An 18,783-nucleotide genomic window follows, 5' to 3' on the forward strand; every position below is an offset into this window, starting at 1 on the left:
AATAAATAAATAAAAATAAAAGATACATCAGACCAGGAGTTAATTTCCAAAATATATAGAGTGCTCATACAACTCAACAAAAGGAAGACAAAGAATCCAATTTCAAAATGGACAGAGGAACTAAATAGACACTTATTCAACTAGGACATGCAAATGTCCAAAAGACATGAAAAAATGCTCAATGTCACTAATCAGCAGAGAGATGCAAATTAAAATGGCTATGAGGTATCACCTCTGACAAGCCAGAATGGCTGCCATTAACAAATCATCAAACAACAAGTGCTGGTGAGGGTGTGGAGAAAAGGGGACTCTAGTACCCTGCTGGTGGGGACGCAGACTGGTGCAGCCACTATGAAAATCAATATGGTTTCCTCAAAAAATTAAGAATTGAACTGCCATTTGACCCAGTGATCCCACTTCTAGGAATATATTCTAACAAGCCTGAAACACCAATTAGAAAGAATATATGTACCCCCATGTTCGTAGCAGCACTATTTACAATAGCTAAGATCTGGAAACAGCCCAAATGTCCATCAGTAGATGAGTGGATAAAAAGGCTGTGGTACATGCCCTGGCTAGTTTGGCTCAGCAGTTAGAGCATCAGCCCATGGACCAATGAGTCACGGGTTCAATTCTGGTCAAGGGCATGTACCTTGGGTGCAATTCATCCCCGGCCCTGGTTAGTCGTGCGGGAGGCAGCCACTCAATGTGTCCCTTTCACGTCAGTGTTTCTCTCTCCTTTTCTCTCTCCCTTCTACTCTATCTGAACAAAAATGGAAAAATGTCCTCAGGTGAGGATAAAAAAAAAAGCTGTGATATATTCACACAATGGAATACTATGCAGCTGTAAGGAAGAAAGATCTCTTACTCTTTGAGATGACATGGAGGGACCTGGAGAGTATTATGCTAAGTGAAATAAGCCAATCAGAGAAAGACAGATACCATGTGATCTCACTTATTTGTGGAACATAATGAACAAAATAAGCTGATGATCAAAATAGATGCAGAGTCATGGAAGTAGGGACCAGACCATGAAACCTCAGAGGGATGGGGAGTGGGAGGGGTAGAAAGAGATAAACCAAAGAACTTATATGCATATATGCATAACCAATGGATGCAGACAACAATACTGTGAAGGGTGGAGGGGAGAGACAGGAGCAGGGAGGAGGGTGTAAATGGGGAAAAAGAAACATCTGTAACAAAAATAAATTTTTAAAAAAATTTTTAGAGTAAAATTAATTTAAAAATTATTTTTAAAAAATTCTTATGGCCCTGGCTGGTTTGGCTCAGCGTTTAGAGCGCCGGCCTGCGGTCCAGAGAGACCTGGGTTCTGTTCCCGCTAAGGGCATGTACCTCAGTTGCAGTTTGTCCCCGGCCCTGGTTAGTCGTGCGGTGGCAGCCACTCAATGTGTCCCTTTCACATCGATGTTTCTCTCTCTCTCTTTCTCTCATTCTCTCTTCCTCTCTCTCCCTCCCACTCTATCTGAAAAAAAATGGAAAAATGTCCTCGGGTGAGGATTAAAAAAAAAAAAAATTCTTATGTTTTTCAAAATTAGTATAACTATGCCCAGCCAGCGTGGCTCAGTGGATTGACCATCATCCTATGGACTGAGAGGTCCCAGTTCGATTCCAGGTCAGGGTACATGCCTGGGTTGCAGGTTTGATCCCCAGTAGGGGGCGTGCAGGAGGCAGCCAATCGATGTTTCTCTCTCTTCCTTCCTCTCTCAAAAAAAATCAATAAAAACTTTCTTTTTAAGTAGTAGAACTAGTAAAATGAAAGTGGCTTAAACCAGAACAGTGGAAAGTTTAACAGTAATTAAGTTTATAATATTTCAGCTTCAGATAAGCCTAAAGAAAAAGGGAAGGATCCAGTTATTCATGTTCATATTTTCTACTTCCCTAGTTCATTGTACACTTGTTTGCAAGTAAAGCATTCTTTTGTCCTGATAAGAAAAAAATTGAATGTCATCCTAGTACACAGGGCAGTAAAACAAAGGATGAAGCATATCAATAGAGTTTGATCTATCAGTCCAAACTTGAAGTGTTTCATGTTTCAGATAAAAATTCTGCTTTGACCCAAAAAGATACATGGCACTGATAAATAATGTGTGTTGAATGCATTCAGACTCTCATCTACTAGATAGCAGCCTAAAATCAAACTCCCCCTCATGTGTCTAAGGTCAGTGGGGATAATTGGCAGCTTCCCTTCCAGTAAGCTGGACTGTACCTCTCTCTCCCCATGTGTGTTCCAGCTAAACCGTGACAGATCATTTACGTGTGGAAAGGTGAGTGAGGAGTCTGCAGCACGCTGAAGTCATGGAGATAAGAATGCTTTCCATGCGATTTAGGTTGTAAATAAATCAGGTGCAGCATTTCTGGATTTTCATTCAAAAACAGTATTTTTTCTCCTGATATTCTCTCAACTTGTACAATTCTCAGGAAGTTGTTGATGACAGTTTGATCAAAGTGTCATCTGTTTTTATTTTAAAAAGAATGTTGAGCCCTGGCCAGTGTGGTTCAGTGGTTAGAGTGTCCACTCATCACAGTGAAGGGCACACATACCTGGGTTGCAGGTTCAGTCACCAACCCAGTCGGGGCACATGTGGGAAGCAACCAATAGATGTGTCACAATCTCTCTGTCTTCGTGTCTCTCTCTCTCTCTCTCACTCTCTCTCTCTCTCTCTCTCTCTCTCCCCTTCCCTGTCTCTTCTCCCTCCCTCCCTGAGAATTAATGAGTGGAAAAGCCATTGATCACAGTGATCAAATTTGGTATCTGAAAACTATGAGGAAACATTGATTATGATTAACATTCTTTTTTTTTTTTTTATGAATTTTTATTTATTTTTTTGTTACACATATTATACCTTTTTACCCCATTGGCACCGCCCACACCACCCCACCTCCACCCCGTCCCCGGCATAGTTGTCCATGTCCATTGGTCATGCATACATGCATATAAGTTCTGTGGTTTATCTCTTCCCACCCCCCAGCCCCCCATCCCCTCTTCTGAGGGATGTCAGTCTGTGCCCTACTTCCATGTTTCTGGGTCTACTGTATTCCTCAGACTGTTATGTTCATTATATTCCGTATATAAGTGAGATCATGTGGTATTTGTCTTTTTCTGCTTGGCTTCTTTCACTTAGGATACTTTCCAGGTCCCTCCATGTCGTCTCAAAGGATAAGAGATCTTTCTTTCTTACCGCTGCGTAGTACTCCATTGTGTATATGTACCACAGCTTTTTTATCCATTCGTCTACTGGTGGACACTTGGGCTGTTTCCAGATCTTAGCTATTGTAAATAGTGCTGCTATGAACATGGCGGTACATATATTCTTCCTGATTGGTGTTTCAGGCTTCTTAGGGTATATTCCCAGCAGTGGGATCACTGGGTCAAATGGAAGTTCAATTTTTAATTTTTTGAGGTAGCACCATATTGTTTTCCATAGCGGCTGCACCAGTCTGCATTCCCACCAGCAGTGTATTAGAGTCCCCTTTTCTCCACACCCTCGCCAACACTTGTTTGATGATTTGTTGATGGCGGCCATTCTGACAGGTGTGAGGTGATACCTCATTGTTGTTTTAATTTGCATCTCTCTGATGATTAGTGATGTTGAGCATTTCTTCATATGTCTTTTGGCCATTTGTATGTCCTGTTTGGAGAGGTGTCTATTCAGCTCCTCTGCCCATTTTTTAATTGGGTTCTTTGTCTTCCTTTTGTGCAGTTGTATGAGCACTCTATATATATTGGAGATTAACCCCTTATCTGATACATCATTGGCAATGACGTTCTCCCATACAGTGGGTTGCCTTTCCATTTTGATGATTGTTTCTTTTGCTGCGCAGAAGCTTTTTAGTTTGATGTAGTCCCATGTGTTCATTTTCTCCTTTATTTCTGTTGCCTTAGGTGATGTATCAGTGAAAATTCTGCTCCGTATGATGTCCGAAATTTTGTTGCCTACATTTTCTTCTAGAATTTTTATGGATTCACGGGTCACATTTAAGTCTTTTATCCATTTCGAGTTTATTTTTGTGTATGGTGTAAGTTGATGGTCTAGTTTCATTTTTTTGCATGTAGCTGTCCAATTTTCCCAACACCATTTATTAAAGAGGCTGTCTTTACTCCACTGTATGCTCTTGCCACCTTTGTCAAATATTAATTGAGCGTATTGCCTTGGGTCCATTTCTGTGTTTTCAGTTCTGTTCCACTGGTCTATATGCCTGTTCTTGTGCCAGTACCAGGCTGTTTTGGTTACAGGCGCTTTGTAGTATAACCTGATATCTGGTATTGTGATCCCACCTACTTTGTTCTTCTTTTTCAAGATTGCTGTGGCTATTTGGGGTCTTTTTTGGTTCCATATGAACTTTTGAAGTATTTGTTCTAGTTCTATGAAATATGTCGTTGGTATTTTGATGGGGATTGCATTGAATCTATAGATTGTTTTGGGTAGTATGGACATTTTAATGATATTAATTCTTCCAATCCATGAACAGGGTATGTGCTTCCACTTTTTTATATCTTCCTCTATTTCTTTTTTCAATGTCCTATAGTTTTCTGCAAATAGGTCCTTTACTTCTTTGGTTAAGTTTATTCCTAGGTATCTTAATTTTTTTGGCGCGATGGTGAATGGGATTGTTTTTTCAGTTTCTCTTTCTGTGAGTTCATCATTGGTGTACAAGAATGCCGTCGATTTCTTGACGTTAATTTTGTATCCTGCTACTTTGCCAAATTTATTTATTAAGTCTAATAGATTTTTGATGGAGTCTTTAGGGTTTTCTATGTACAATATCATGTCATCTGCAAATAATGACAGTTTCACTTCCTCCTTTCCAATTTGGATCCCTTTTATTTTTTCTTCATGTCTGATTGCTGTGGCTAAGACTTCCAGTACAATGTTAAATAAGAGTGGCGAAAGTGGACATCCCTGTCTTGTTCCTGTTCTTAATGGAAATGTTTTTAGTTTCTGTCCATTTAGTATGATGTTGGCTGTAGGTCTTTCATATATGGCCTTTATTATGTTGAGATATGATCCCTCTATTCCTACATTGCTGAGCGTTTTTATCAGAAATCGATGCTGGATTTTGTCGAATGCCTTTTCAGCATCTATTGATATGATCACGTGGTTTTTATTCTTCATTTTGTTTATGTGGTGTATGACGTTTATTGATTTGCGAATATTGTACCAGCCTTGCATCCCTGGAATGAATCTCACTTGGTCATGGTGAATAATTTTTTTGATGTATTTCTGGATCCGATTTGCTAATATTTTGTTCAGGATTTTGGCGTCTATGTTCATCAGGGATATTGGCCTGTAGTTTTCTCTCTTTGTATTGTCTTTTTCTGGTTTTGGAATTAGAATTATGCTGGCTTCATAGAACGTGTTTGGAAGTCTTCCTTCTTCTTGAATTTTTTGAGAGAGTTTGCAGAGAATGGGTGTTAGTTCTTTTTTGAATGTTTGGTAAAACTCCCCCGTGAAGCCATCTGGGCCTGGGCTTTTGTTTGCTGGGAGAGTCTTGATTACCTCTTCAGTTTCCTTAGTTGTTATTGGTCTGTTCAAGTTTTCTATCTCTTCCGGGAATAGTTTTGGGAGACTGTGTGATTCTAGAAATTTGTCCATTTCGCTTAGATTGTTGAATTTGTTGCCATATAGTTGTTCGTAGTAGTTGTTAACGATCTTTTGTATTTCCGTGGTGTTGGTTGTTACTTCTCCTCTTTCATTTCTGATTTTGTGTATTTGGGTTCTCTCTCTTTGTTTCTTGGTGAATCTAGCTAAGGGTCCATCAATCTTGTTTATCTTTTCGAAAAACCAGCTCTTTGTTTCATTGATCCTTTGAATTTTTTGGTCTCTATGTCATTTATTTCTGCTCTGATCTTTACTATTTCCTTCCTTCTACTTGCTCTGGGGTTTTCTTTTTGTTTGCTTTCTAATTCTTTAAATTGTGAGGTTAGACAGTCAATTAGAAATTTTTCTTGTTTTTTGAGGTAGGCCTGTAGTGCTATGAACTTCCCTCTCAGAACTGCTTTCGCTGCATCCCATAGATTTTGTGTTTTTGTGTGTTCATTTTCATTGGTTTCCAGGAAGTTTTTAATTTCTTCCTTGATCTCCTCAATGACCTATTCATTGTTTAATAACATGCTATTTAGCCTCCATGTGTTGAAATGTCTTTGCATGTTCTTGTTTCAATTGATTTCTAGTTTCATGCCATTGTGATCTGAGAAGATGCTTGATATGATTTCAGTCTTCTTGAACTTGTAGAGATTTAGTTTGTGTCCTATCATGTGGTCTATCTTTGAGAATGTCCCATGTGCACTTGAGAAGAATGTGTATTCTGTAGTTTTGGGGTGTAATTCTCTGTAGATATCTATTAAATCCATTTGGTCTAGTGCTTCATTTAGAGTCTCTGTTTCCTTGCTAATTTTTTGCCTAGAGGATCTATCCAGTGCTGTCAATGGGGTGTTGAAGTCCCCTGCTATGATTGTATTGTTGTCGATTTCTCCTTGGAAGTCCTCCAGAAGATTTTTAATATATTTTGGTGCTCCTATATTGGGTGCATATATGTTGATCAAGGTTATATCTTCCTGTTGGATAGATCCTTTCAATATTATATAGTGGCCTTCTTTATCTCTAGTTATGGTCTTCATTTTGAAATCTATTTTATCAGATATGAGAATTGCTACCCCAGTTTTTTTTGCTTGGAAAATTTTTTTCCATACCTTCACTTTCAACGTATGTGAGTCTTTTGTTGAGAGGTGGGTCTCTTGTAAACAACATACAGATGAGTCATGCTTTCTTATCCAATCAGCTACTCTGTCTTTTTATGGGAGCATTCAATCCATTTACGTTTAAGGTGATTATTGATATGTACTTATTTATTGCCATTTTTGTTTAGTGTGGTTCTATTTTTCTTCCCATTTCTACTGCTAATTACAGCAGTCCTTTTAACATTTCTTGCAGTGCTGGTTTGGTGCTAATGTATTCCCTTAGCCTTTTTTTGTCTGGGAAGCTCTTTATTTGATCTTCTATTTTGAATGATAGCCTTGCTGGGTAGAGTAGTCTTGGATTCAGATTCTTGTTTTTCATGACTTTGATTACTTCATGCCATTCCCTTCTGGCCTGTAGTGTTTCTTGTGAGAAGTCAGCTGAGAGCCTTATGGGGTTCCCTTTGTAGGTAACCTGTTGCTTATCTCTTGCTGCTTTTAGGATTCTCTCTTTGTCTTTAATTTGTGGCATTTTAATTACTATGTGTCTTGGTGTGGGCCTGTTTGGGTTCTTCTTACTTGGGACTCTCTGTGCTTCTTGAACTTGAATGCCTTCTTCCTTCACCAAATTAGGGAAGTTTTCTGTCACTATTTTTTTTTTTTTTTTTTTTTTTAAATATATTCTCTATCGCTTGCTCATTTTCTTCTTCTTCGGGGACTCCTATGATGCGAATATTATTACGTTTCCAGTTGTCCCATAGTTCTCTTAAGCTGTCTTCCTGTTTTTTAATAGTTTTTTCCTTTTCTTTTTCTGATTGGTTGGTTTTTTCTACCCTGTCTTCTAATTCACTGATCCAGTCCTCAGCTTCCTCTACTCTGCTTTTTAGACCTTCCAATGTGTTTTTCATTTCTGATATGTCATTTTTATCTCTTCTTGTTGGTTTTTAATTTCCAATTGGCTTATTTTCAGTGTCTCTATGTCCTTACTCATGCTGTTCAGCTTCCTCAAGATCATGGCTCTGAATTCTAGCTCTGTTAACATGCCTAATTGCTCCACATTGATCTCATCTTCGGTGGAGGTCTCTTGCTCTTTCATTTGGCTTCTGTTTCTGTGTTTCACCATTTTGGCTATCACTGTGGCCTTTGGAGCCTGTCAAGTTCTCCCTGTGGGTGTTGGTGTTCTGCTGTTTGTGGCTCCCTCTCCTATGTTTAGATGAGCGAGGGAGGACCCACGTTGAACACCACTGTCAAGTCTTACTTTCCTGGTTAAAGTTGCCAGCCCAGGAAAGGTACTGTTATCCTCTAGCTTTTTGCCTGGAGGCTAGCAGTCTAGGTTACTTGAAGAGTTTTGGGTTGTCAGTTGATTGAAAAACTCCCTCTGGTGCTCAGCTAAGGGGCTTTCCCGAGGGTGGGGCAGATGCTGGTTGTTAGTGAGCCTCAATTAGCACTTCAATGGCCCACAGGGTGGGGTTGGATCTCCGAGGGAGGGGCTGCTGCCTCTCCCCAGAGCCCTGGGAAGGAGCAGTGTGGCCACCGTCCTGCCTGGCTGGCACTCAGCCAAAGCTCTGAGCGCCCTCCAAACCCCGAGTGTCCCGACACAGTTCCAGTCCAGTCCGCCCTCCCTCTGCCAGAGCCCAAGGTGAGTGGCTGTGGCTGTTTCAGCCTCTGTCCCGGCTGCGCTGTGGGGCCGCCTGGGAGTGTGACCCGAGGGCTCTGCTCCCAGCTGAGGCCGCTGCCGAGCTGCCGACCGTGGGCTCCCAGCCACCGTCTCGCGCCTTCGCAAGCCTACCGGGATGGAGTCAGTGTCCCTCGTTGTATGGTCCTTGCAAGCTGCTTTTCTGTTGGTTTTTCCCGTCGATTTGTCTGTGTTATAGTTGTAATTCCAGTTTGGTTCTGGGAGACGGTCTGTGTAGCTCCGTTCACTCCGCCGCCATTTTTCGGTCTCTGATTAACATTCTAAAAACAGTATCCCAACTGAATTTTAGGTGTCTCTGGTTATTGGTAATTTCTCTATATTGGAACAATATTATTTTCCTTGCATTTTTATTTTCTCTGGCTGTATCAAAGCAACATTTTACTAATTTTTAGATCTTTTATCTTTATTGTTAAAAGTATTACAGATGTTCTCCCCTTTTTCCCCCATTGACCTCCTCCTGCTCACTCCCACCCCCATCCTACCTTCCCCACACTGTTGTCTGCATCCATTGGTTATGCATATATGCAAAAAAGCTCTTTGGTTCATCTCTTCCTGTCCCACCCCCACCCCCCTTCTCTCTGAGGTATGCTGGTCCCTACTTCCATGACTCTGGATCTTTTTCTTTTTTTTTTAATCCTCACACGAGGACATTTTTTGATATTTTGTTCAGATAGAGTGGGAGGGAGAGAGAGGAAGAGAGAGAGAGAGAAACATCTATGTGAAAGGGACACATCAAGTGGCCGCCACCCACATGACCCTACCAGGGCGGGGACAAACTGCAACTGAGGTATGTGCCCCTAGCGGGAACCGAACCCCAGTCTCTCCAGACCTCAGGTCGACGCTCTAAGCGCTGAGCCAAACCAGCCAGGGCTTAATCTCTTTTGATCATCAGCTTATTTTGTTCATTATATTCCACAAATAAGTGAGATCATGTGATACATGTCTTTCTCTGACTGGTTTATTTCACTTAGCATAATACTCTCCAGGTTCCTCCAGGTCACCTCAAAGAATTTGTTAAGTCTTGAGGTTTGTCAGAATGTAGGTTGCCAAGTGGAATTTGTACAAGCAGAGGATGAGGAGTCAGACTGAAGCAGGGGTGGACTTTCCCCCTGACCTGTGCCTTCCCGCTCCCCGTCCTGGTCATGGTGCTACGGCTGGAGACCGTCAGCTCTCTACTTCTGACACCTAGGTTTATGGAGAATCTACAGACGGAGGTGCAAGAGATGGAATTCCTTCAGTTCTCTAAAGGTTTGAGTTTCATGAGGAAAGAAGACTTTGCAGAGTGGCTCCTTTTTTTCACTAACACTGAAAATAAAGACATTTATTGGAAAAATGTGAGAGAGAAGTTGTCAGCAGGAGAGGTTGGTATGCTTTTTTGTTATGCTTGTGATGAACATGAAATAATGTTAGACATTTATGTAATTAATTAAAGTGACTTTCAAATTAACCCAGACTGAGCTGCCCTCTGGTATTTAAGTACAAAGTCAAGTTGAGGATGTTCTCCGCATACTATTTTCTTATCAATGAACTGTTGGCTGAGATAGAATCAGTGTAGCAGCCGTGAGTTTGGCAGTTCCAGTAAAGTCTGGAAAGTCCGCCGTCACTGCTGCCACTTTCTGCTGCCTGGGAATCTTAGCCAGCACCATAAACAAGATGAAACAGTAGTCACTGTACTATTTTCCATGCAAACAATAGTAAACCTACTTTTGCCTCACCCTGCATATCAGAAGTAGCTGTCCTTTGTGAAAACTCCGGGTCAGAAAATGTAGTAGCAGTAGCAGTAGTGTGAGAGAGAGAGAGAAAAATGCATGAAATGATGATTGCCGAACTATTAATAATGATTAACGTACAGTGGTGAGATTTCAATGGATTTTGTATGGTTTTTACTATATTGTTCCAAAAAAAATTTTTTTGAAATGGGCATGTAGTTATATACAATTTCAAAGCTATTTTAATAGTGATAAAAAGATGAAATATAATGAAGACCCCATTTATAATTGCGATAGAAATATATGACAATTATAAATTAACTAGATATGGAAAACCAACTGTCCTCCCTAATCACCCCTAAAAGATTTCAGGGGTGGAAGTCTCTGAGGGTGAATGAGAGGCTAGCAGCCAGGACAATGGAACAGGAAAACTGGCACAGATAGTCAAACGGCCAAACAGTTTACAGCCATCTAGTAAATCACAAAATTCTATCTTCCCTGACCAAGAACACTTAAGAGTAAATGGTTTAGCTTAGTTGGTTGGGCATCTTCCCATGCACCAAAGGTTGCCGGTTCAATTCCCATTCAGGGCACATGCCTGCGTTGTAGGGGGATCCAGTAGGGGGAGTGCAGGAGGCGCCCCCTCACATCCATGTCTCTCCTCTCTCTCTCGCTCTCGCTCTCGCTCTGTTTCTCTCTCTCCCCCTGTCCCTCCCACTCTCCCTTCCTCTTTCTCACTCCCTTCCTCCTCCTCTGTCCCTCTTTCTCCAAAAATTAATTTAAAAATATAGTTTTTAAAAAAAGTAAATGGTTTACACTTCTCCCCAACCAGAAGGTAAATAGCTCAAATCACCCTACTCAGAGAGATAGAAAGCAGAAATCCAATTAGTGCCATTTGCCAACCACACCCAAGGACAGATGAAGTTAAGGGAATAAATATCATTTTGGTGCATGAGCATAAAGCTGAGGAATATTCTATTGGGATCCTCCCCTCAGTCTCCTCCTAACTCCCAGCCTTTAAAAACTCCCAACCCTAAGGACCAGCTCCCACTCTCCCTCCTGGGAACATGCCTATGCCTTTCCCTCCCTCTTCCCCCACCAGCATGATCTCCTAAACTCCAAGGGACCAGGGGAGCAGTGAGCAGCAGCAGCTCCTCTCAGGCTCACCCTCTGAACCTGTCCTAAAGGCCCCTGTTTTTTATTTAAAAAAAAAAAATTTTTTTTTTCTTTATTGATTTTAGAGAGAGAGAGACGGGAAAGAGATAGAAACATGGATGAGAGAACATGGATCAGCCACCTCCACCTCCGGGGTCTGGTCCACAACCCAGGCATGTGGCATGTGACCCGACCAGGAACCGAACCGGTGACCTCTTGGTGCATGGGTCAGCGCTCAACCAGTGAGCCACACCGGCTGGGCCTGAAGGCCCTTTTTCCTCTGACTTCGCAGTGGGCTGGAGCGCCCCGCCCAGGCTCTTCTGTTGCTGTTTCTGCCCGAACCTCTTCCTTGTTTCACTGTCCCCAGCTTAATAAACACACTGTGAACATCAGAAAATTAATTAATTTACTAAAAATATAGGGAGAAAACTTAACTTTTGATGGATAGGGAAGAAAACATATCTAATTAATGTCTCTGTGATTAAATGGGAAATTGTAGCATTATAAAGACAGTAGTTCTCCCTTAAAGTAGTCTGTAAGGGGAATGTTCATACAGTGAGAACAGCCTGTTTGCTACAGTTACAAACTAACCCTGAAATCTCTGTGGCTGACACAAAAAAGGCTTCTTTCCCTACGACGCCACGTCTCGTTGTTTGAGGGGGGCAGTCACCCAAGAGGTGCTGAGGGTCTCAGACTTTTCGGGGCTCTGCCATCTTGGAGCTCCACCATCTCAGAGGCTGGGGTAAGGAAAAAAAGGAGTGAGTCATGTTTTGTCCTGGAAACACGACAATCCTTGTCTACTGGCCAGACTGGTCACGTGACCTGACCTAACGGCAAGAACGCACAGAAGTGTGACCCTTCTTATGTGCAGAAATTGCAAGAGAACCAGCTACTGCAGAATACTGCGGGTTTCAATAAAAATGCCATAGGTTTATATCAGAAGAATGCTGAGGAGGTAGGGGAGATGAGAAATCTCTGTACCTTTCCCTGAATTTTGCTGTCAACCTAAAACACTTTTAAAAAATTGTCTGTTTCTTAATGCCAAGCTATGAAAATGTTATCAACCATTGGTAACTAAAACAGTTACAGTGAATATGACAGACACATAAATTGAACAGAATATAAAGTCCACAGATAGTACACATGAAAATTAAGTATATGTAAACTCATATTACAAATTAGTTGTGTAAAAGAAGAATTCTTTTTTTTTTAATCCTCACCCAAGGACATTTTTCCATTTTTTGTTCAGATAGAGCAGGAGGGGGAGAGAGGAAGAGAGAGACAGAGAAACATTGATGTGAAAGGGACACATTGAGTGGCTGCCACCTACACTGACCCAGCTGCAACCAAGGCACGTGCCCTTAGCGGGAACCGAACCCAGGTCTCTCTGGACTGCAGGCCGACGCTCTAACCGCTGAGCCAAACCGGCCAGGGCAAAAGAAGAATTATTAATAAATGACATTAGGACAATCCAGTGGCCATCTGAGAGAGAAAACGAAGGTAAGTCTATACTTCACTCATTGCTCTGAGGTATATTCCAGATGAATCAAAGAATTAAATGTTAATGAGAAACAGGGAACTGGGTAAGAATAGAAGAAAACTTGGAAACAGTCATCATAAAATGGGGCATACCTATCTCTCTAAGCAAAACCAAGATGCTTTTAAGGAAATTTTTTGGAGAGGAGCAAGTGCCAGGACCAACCATCACCAGGCTGCCCAGGTACCAAAAATGTTTGCTTTCGAAATCTCTGGGTGTCAGTTCCCCAATAGAACAGTCAAGCTGCCCTGTGTGTGCCACGCAAAATGAGCTTTTTTGTTAAGGAAAATTTTATGAAATGACTACTTAAAAATTTAAAATCTATTGATTCCCCTCATTCCCCCCCCCCCACACAAAGTTATAATCAAAGTCAAAATTAAAAATTAACAAAATTGCCCAGCTGGTGTGGCGCAGTGGTCGAGCGCCGACCCATGCACCAAGAGGTCGCCAGTTCGATTCCCGGTCAGGGCACATGCCCAGGTTGTGGGCCAGATCCCCAGTGGGGGGCATGCAGGAGGTGGCCAGTTGATGTTCTCGCTCGATGTTTCTATCTCTCCCTCTTCCTTTCTCTCTAAAATCAATTTTTAAAAAAATGTTTTTTAAAAATTAACAAAATTGGGGGCAGGGTAATTGGCATCACAATAACAGACCAGTCTTTAACTTATAATGGGGTCTTTAAAAAGTTAAGAACTTGAAAGGGTCTGACATTTTACCCTATTTAATATACATATAAATAGCAGAGCAGGAATTTTGATATAGGTCCATCTCACTCCCAAACCCACTGCAGAAAAGCTAGGAGGTGGGCCACTGGACAGGCTGCATCAGTCTTCATGGGCTATATAACAAAAGAGCACAGGCTGGTTGGCTTACACCACAGCCTTGTTTTCTCAGTTTTGGAGCCTGGAAGTCCAAGATCGGTGCCGGCAGGATTGGTGTCTGGCAAGGCGTCTTCCCCCACATGCAAATGAGAGCACTCTGGTGTCTTCCTGTCAGGACATTACGCCTGTCACGCTAGGGCCTCCTCGTACGACTTCCTGTCTCCAACTACAGTCACATTGGGGATTATTCAACACGTGGAAATTTAAGAGACAGAATTCAGTCCGTAACACAGGACCACCCCAAGTTTTGCACTGATGACTCCAGGAGGCCTATTCACAGAGCGCACATCTCTGCACCGTCGGCCAGTTCCAGCTCCTTCATCTCGGGGTTCCTCCTGATTCTCATTCTGTAATGTTGTCACTCTGCATCTCAGCCTTTCTAATAGACTTGCTGAGAGTGAGAGAAGTTGTAAGCTTTATGATAAAAAAGAGGACGCACACTTACTTCAAAAGATTATATAGCCCTGGCCGGTTTGGCTCAGCGGTTAGAGTGTCAGCCAGAGAGGCTCAAGTTCGGTTCCTGCTAAGGGCACGTACCTCAGTTGCAGTTTGTCCCTGACCCCAGTTGGGGTTGTGTGAGTGGCAGCCAGTCTGTGTGTCTCTCCACATTGATGTTTCTCTCTCTTCCCCCCTCTCTCCCCCCCGCTCTATCTGAAGATAAATGCAAAAATGTCTTCGGGTGAGCATTTTTTAAAAATTATATAATGTAAACTCCTTTTTGTTTTATTAGAGCATTAATTTGGATGAGTTCAAGTCATTTTGTCATTTTACAACCCACCTGGAAGACTTTGCTATTGCCATGCAGATGTTTAATTTAGCTCATCGTCCTGTCAGACTAGGTAAGTTCTATGACTCGTTTAATTTTTATCATTTTTCCAACAAGATATCAGCCAAGGAGCCAGTTATCAATAAAAGCAGTTGATTGGCCTTTTACTTAATTCAGTGCAGTTATTCTGAATTTATAGCACCAACACTCATATTTAACAATTACTCTATTTGCTTTTACTTTCTTACTTTTCCCATGAGAAGGCAAAGGAAATACATAAATATTTGTGTTTGAAACATTGATTAAATTAAAACAACCACCTGCCTTGCAGCCACCTTTCATGGCACTTCTCAGCCAAAGGTATTATTTGAATATATTCTTAATGTGTATTTCTTTAAATATGTTTTTCAATTATTGATTTTTTTTAGGAAGAGAGGTAAATGTCAGAGAGAAACATTGATTGGCTGCCTCCTGCACGCCCCCCACTGGGGATGGAACCCACAGCCCGGGCATGTGCCCTGACTGGGAGTTGAACTGGGACCTCTCAGTCTATGCGAGGACGCTCAGTCCACTGGGCCACACCGGCTGGCTGTATTTTGTTTTTTATTTACTTCCCATAGAATAAATATTTAGATATATTTTTACTTCTCAAATTATGAAAAATTAGATTAATTTCACTTAGACTGTTTCACATGGCGGACGAGTTGTTTCGTTTTCTTTTCAGCGGAGTTTAAGAGAGCTGTGAAAGTGGCCACCGGACAGGAGCTCTCGAGCAATGTCTTGGACACCGTCTTCAAGATCTTTGATTTGGATGGTGATGAATGTCTTAGTCATGGAGAGTTTCTTGGAGTGTTAAAAAACAGGATGCATCGAGGTTTATGGGTAACAGATTTTGTGTTTTTAAATAACTACATATTTACATGTATAAATGGATGGTGTTAAACCTAGAATTTGAGGAAATGTATCCACATTGATGTTTTTATCATGTATAAAAAGATACCTCCTACAGATGGGATCTAACATTTTTGCCTTTTTGTAAAAACTCTGAATCTAGTCAGAAACTACTATTCAGAAATCATAGCCTAGAATTACTTCAGGCTTTGCAGTTAGAAACACCAGATTTCAATCCCAGCTCTATCACCTGTTAACAGCCAAATCTTACAAAACCACTTAATTTTTCTGAACCTCAGATTCCTCATTTGTACAAAATTTAATTCAGATGAGAATATCCTGGAAACCACCTGAGGGTGCAAGTTGGAGACCCAGACCCAAAGAGGGCCAAAGGGTAAGGAGGCCGTCAGGCCGGAAGAGAGGACGAGAGGGAACGTGGTGGGTTCACAAAAACAAACCTACTTATGACTTTAAAAAGCACGTTAATTTCCTGCCACAATAATCACTTCTGGAAAATGACAAATATGATTTCCATCAACAAATGTGTTTTACAAGCGTTGTAGTCACCCGGCACCTTGTATTTAATATCATATTCCTGGAAATTAAACCATTCTTTGTAGCTAACAATTTAATATACTCAGGAGCCTCCTACCATTTCTCAAAAAGCATCAAAGAGAGGAGCTGTAAATCAACAACAGGAGCAGAACATGTGCATAAGCTAAGATAGACTTTGCCTCCAGTTGGCAGGGATCCCAGCTCTGTCCAACTCCACTTTCTCGTTTATTTGGGAAGAATAATAACCACAATACTGTGTGTCTTGTTGTTCTTGTTAATCCTTACCTGAGGATATTTTTTCCATTGATTTTTAGAAATAGGAAGAGGGAGGGAGGGGGAGAGAAGAGAGACAGAGAGAGAAACCTCTCACATCGATTGGTTACCTCCCACACATGCCCCCACTGGGGCCAAGGATCAGACCTGCAGCCCAGCTTCGCCTGTGACTGGGAATTGAACTCGAGATCCTTTGGTGTGTGGGTGAACGCTCTAACCACGGAGCCACACAAACCAGGGCAACCACAGAGTACTTTTTTTTTAGTCCTCACCTGAGGACATTTTTTTTTTTTATATTTTGTTCAGTTAGAGGGGGAGAGAAAAACATCGACGTGAAAGGGACACATCGAGTGGTTGCCACCCACATGACCCAACCAGGGCCGGGAACAAACTGCAACCGAGGCACATGCCCTTAGCGGGAACCGAACCCGGGTCTCTCCGAACTGCAGGCCGACGCTCTAACCGCTGAGCCAAACTGGCCAGGGCGACCACAGAGTACTTTTAATTCACAAAGCACTTAAGTGAATTATATTATTTCATCTTAAGGCTTCTCATCAAATATATTGTGACCTTTTCTATTTTAGCCAAGGTTAAATAAGAATTTTAGGCTTTTTTTTTTTTTAATCCTCACCCAAAAATACATTTCCATTTGTCTTCAGATAAAGTGGGAGGGAGGGGGCAGAGAGAGAGAGAGAAACATCAATGTGAGAGGGACACATCGATTGGTTGCCTCCTGCGGGACCACAACCAGGGCCAGGGACGAACGACAGCCAAGGTGCGTGTCCTTAACAGGAATGGAATCCACAGACCAGGCTGACGCTCCAACGGCTGAGCCAGACTGGCCAGGGCTTAGGCTTATTTTTATCCCACATAGCCAAATAAAGTTCACTGGGAATGGGGAAATATTATAAAATACTGTAAAAGGAAAGCGTTATTAAATAATTACATTTTTAAACCAATATATAAATGATCAACCACAGTCTTCCTTTGTTATGAGGGAGGACTCTCCAAGCCTCCATTTCTTGGTTATCTTGCAGATATTCTTACATCCCACTCACTTTTATCTTTTACCCTTATTGTACAATCACCTTTCACAACATAATCTGCCTCAAATAGATTTTAATGGAGTTTGGAAGATACACAGTCACAGTGCACACATGAAATCATGTTTAATTAGCCATAAAGAGAATGACCTCTTAACTTTTACTTTTGGTTAACAGGTACCACAACAACAAAGTGTTCAAGAATACTGGAAATGTGTGAAAAAGGAAAGCATTAAAGGAGTAAAAGAAGTGTGGAAACAAGCTGGAAAAGGCCCTTTTTAGGAAAAGATCATGTGGGAATTTTGCTCCAAGTGTCATAATTTTTTTTTTTTTTTAAGTACCATGTGTTTACCTTCTTAAGTCTTCATTGGTTTTCTTTGTAATATGAAGACACCTTGTATTTGCTTTGTGATTCAGTAATTTCTTAAGATTTTATTAACACACTTTGTAAAAAGAAAGTATACTTTTAAGAAAACAGATATGGATTCAGTAAGAAGGCCTAGGATTGAAGTAAGCTTTATACTTTGATAAATGGAAAACCTAGTTATTTACTGATTTCTTAGACACAGTAGCATAATACGCTCTCTGGAACAGTCAGCAAGAACTTACAGAAACAAGTAATTGATACACAAGGCCAGCATCAATTCTGCAAATCCTAATGTTCCTAGTAGAGCAAATTAACATTTCATATTTTCTCGTGTGTATCATATATCACATAAACTTCTTATACATTTTATTTCAGTTAGCTGTATATTATTTGTCTTTAGAATAACATGTACCCTAGCCAGTGTGGCCCGGTTGAGCGTCGTCCCATGCACCAGGAGGACCTGGTTTGATTCCCTTTCAGGGCACATGCCCAGGTTGCAGCTCAATCCACAGTAGGGGGTGTGCAGCAGGCAGCTGATCCATGATTCTCTCTGATACCGATGTTTCTATCTCTCCCTCTCCCTCCACTTTCTGAAATCAATAATAAAATAACAATATTGGACCTACAAACAGAATAAAGTATTTACAAAGACAGAAAAATTACTGGGGTGTGTTTCACTTTACATGTGTTGTTTGGAAACCATATTGTTTTTATTTTATTTCTATTTAAATTTATCTTTATTGTTGAATGTATTACAGATATTCCCCCCTTTTTCCCCCATTGACCACCTCCTCCCTGCTCCCACCCCCCTCCTGCCTTCCCTACATTGTTTTCTGTGTCCATTGGTTATGCATATATGCATAGAAGTTCTTTGGTTTATTCCTTCCCACCTCCCCCTTTTATTTGAGGTTTGTCAGTCTAACAACCAATTTTTACCTCCTAATCCCTTCACCTCTTTCACCCATCCCCACAACCCCCTCCCATCTGGCAACCAACAAAATGTTCTCTGTATCTATGAATCTGTTTATGTTCTGCTTCTTCACTTTGTTTGTAGATTCAGTTGTTGATAGGTATGTATTTACCGCCATTTTATTGTTCATATTTTTGTTCTTCATCTTTAAGAAGATTCATCAACATTTCATATAATATTGGTTCAGTGGTGATGAACTCCATTAGCTTTTTCTTGTCTGGGAAACTATATGGTCATCGACTCTAA

The 18,783-nt window shown here is 41.2% G+C and overlaps 1 protein-coding gene across 5 annotated transcripts in view; it reads left to right on the top strand.

The window, feature by feature from the left end:
* Positions 1–18,061, top strand: part of MICU2 (mitochondrial calcium uptake 2) — a 125,555-nt gene extending 107,494 nt beyond the window's left edge. For 4 of the 5 annotated variants that reach the window (XM_036252668.1, XM_036252667.1, XM_036252665.1 and 1 more), the window contains 4 exons: positions 9,583–9,754; positions 14,403–14,511; positions 15,163–15,320; positions 15,658–15,846. In XM_036252668.1, coding sequence (XP_036108561.1) covers positions 9,583–9,754; positions 14,403–14,511; positions 15,163–15,320; positions 15,658–15,831 — 613 coding nt within the window. In that variant the 3' untranslated portion in view covers positions 15,832–15,846. Of the gene's footprint in view, positions 1–9,582; positions 9,755–14,402; positions 14,512–15,162; positions 15,321–15,657; positions 15,847–17,377 lie in introns of those variants that run through there. The other variant, XM_036252664.1, reaches the window with a different exon arrangement.
* Positions 18,062–18,783: the final 722 nt, after the last annotated feature.

This window comes from Molossus molossus, unplaced genomic scaffold (genome assembly GCF_014108415.1).
Source record: "Molossus molossus isolate mMolMol1 unplaced genomic scaffold, mMolMol1.p scaffold_m16_p_10, whole genome shotgun sequence".
NCBI lineage: Eukaryota > Metazoa > Chordata > Mammalia > Chiroptera > Molossidae > Molossus > Molossus molossus.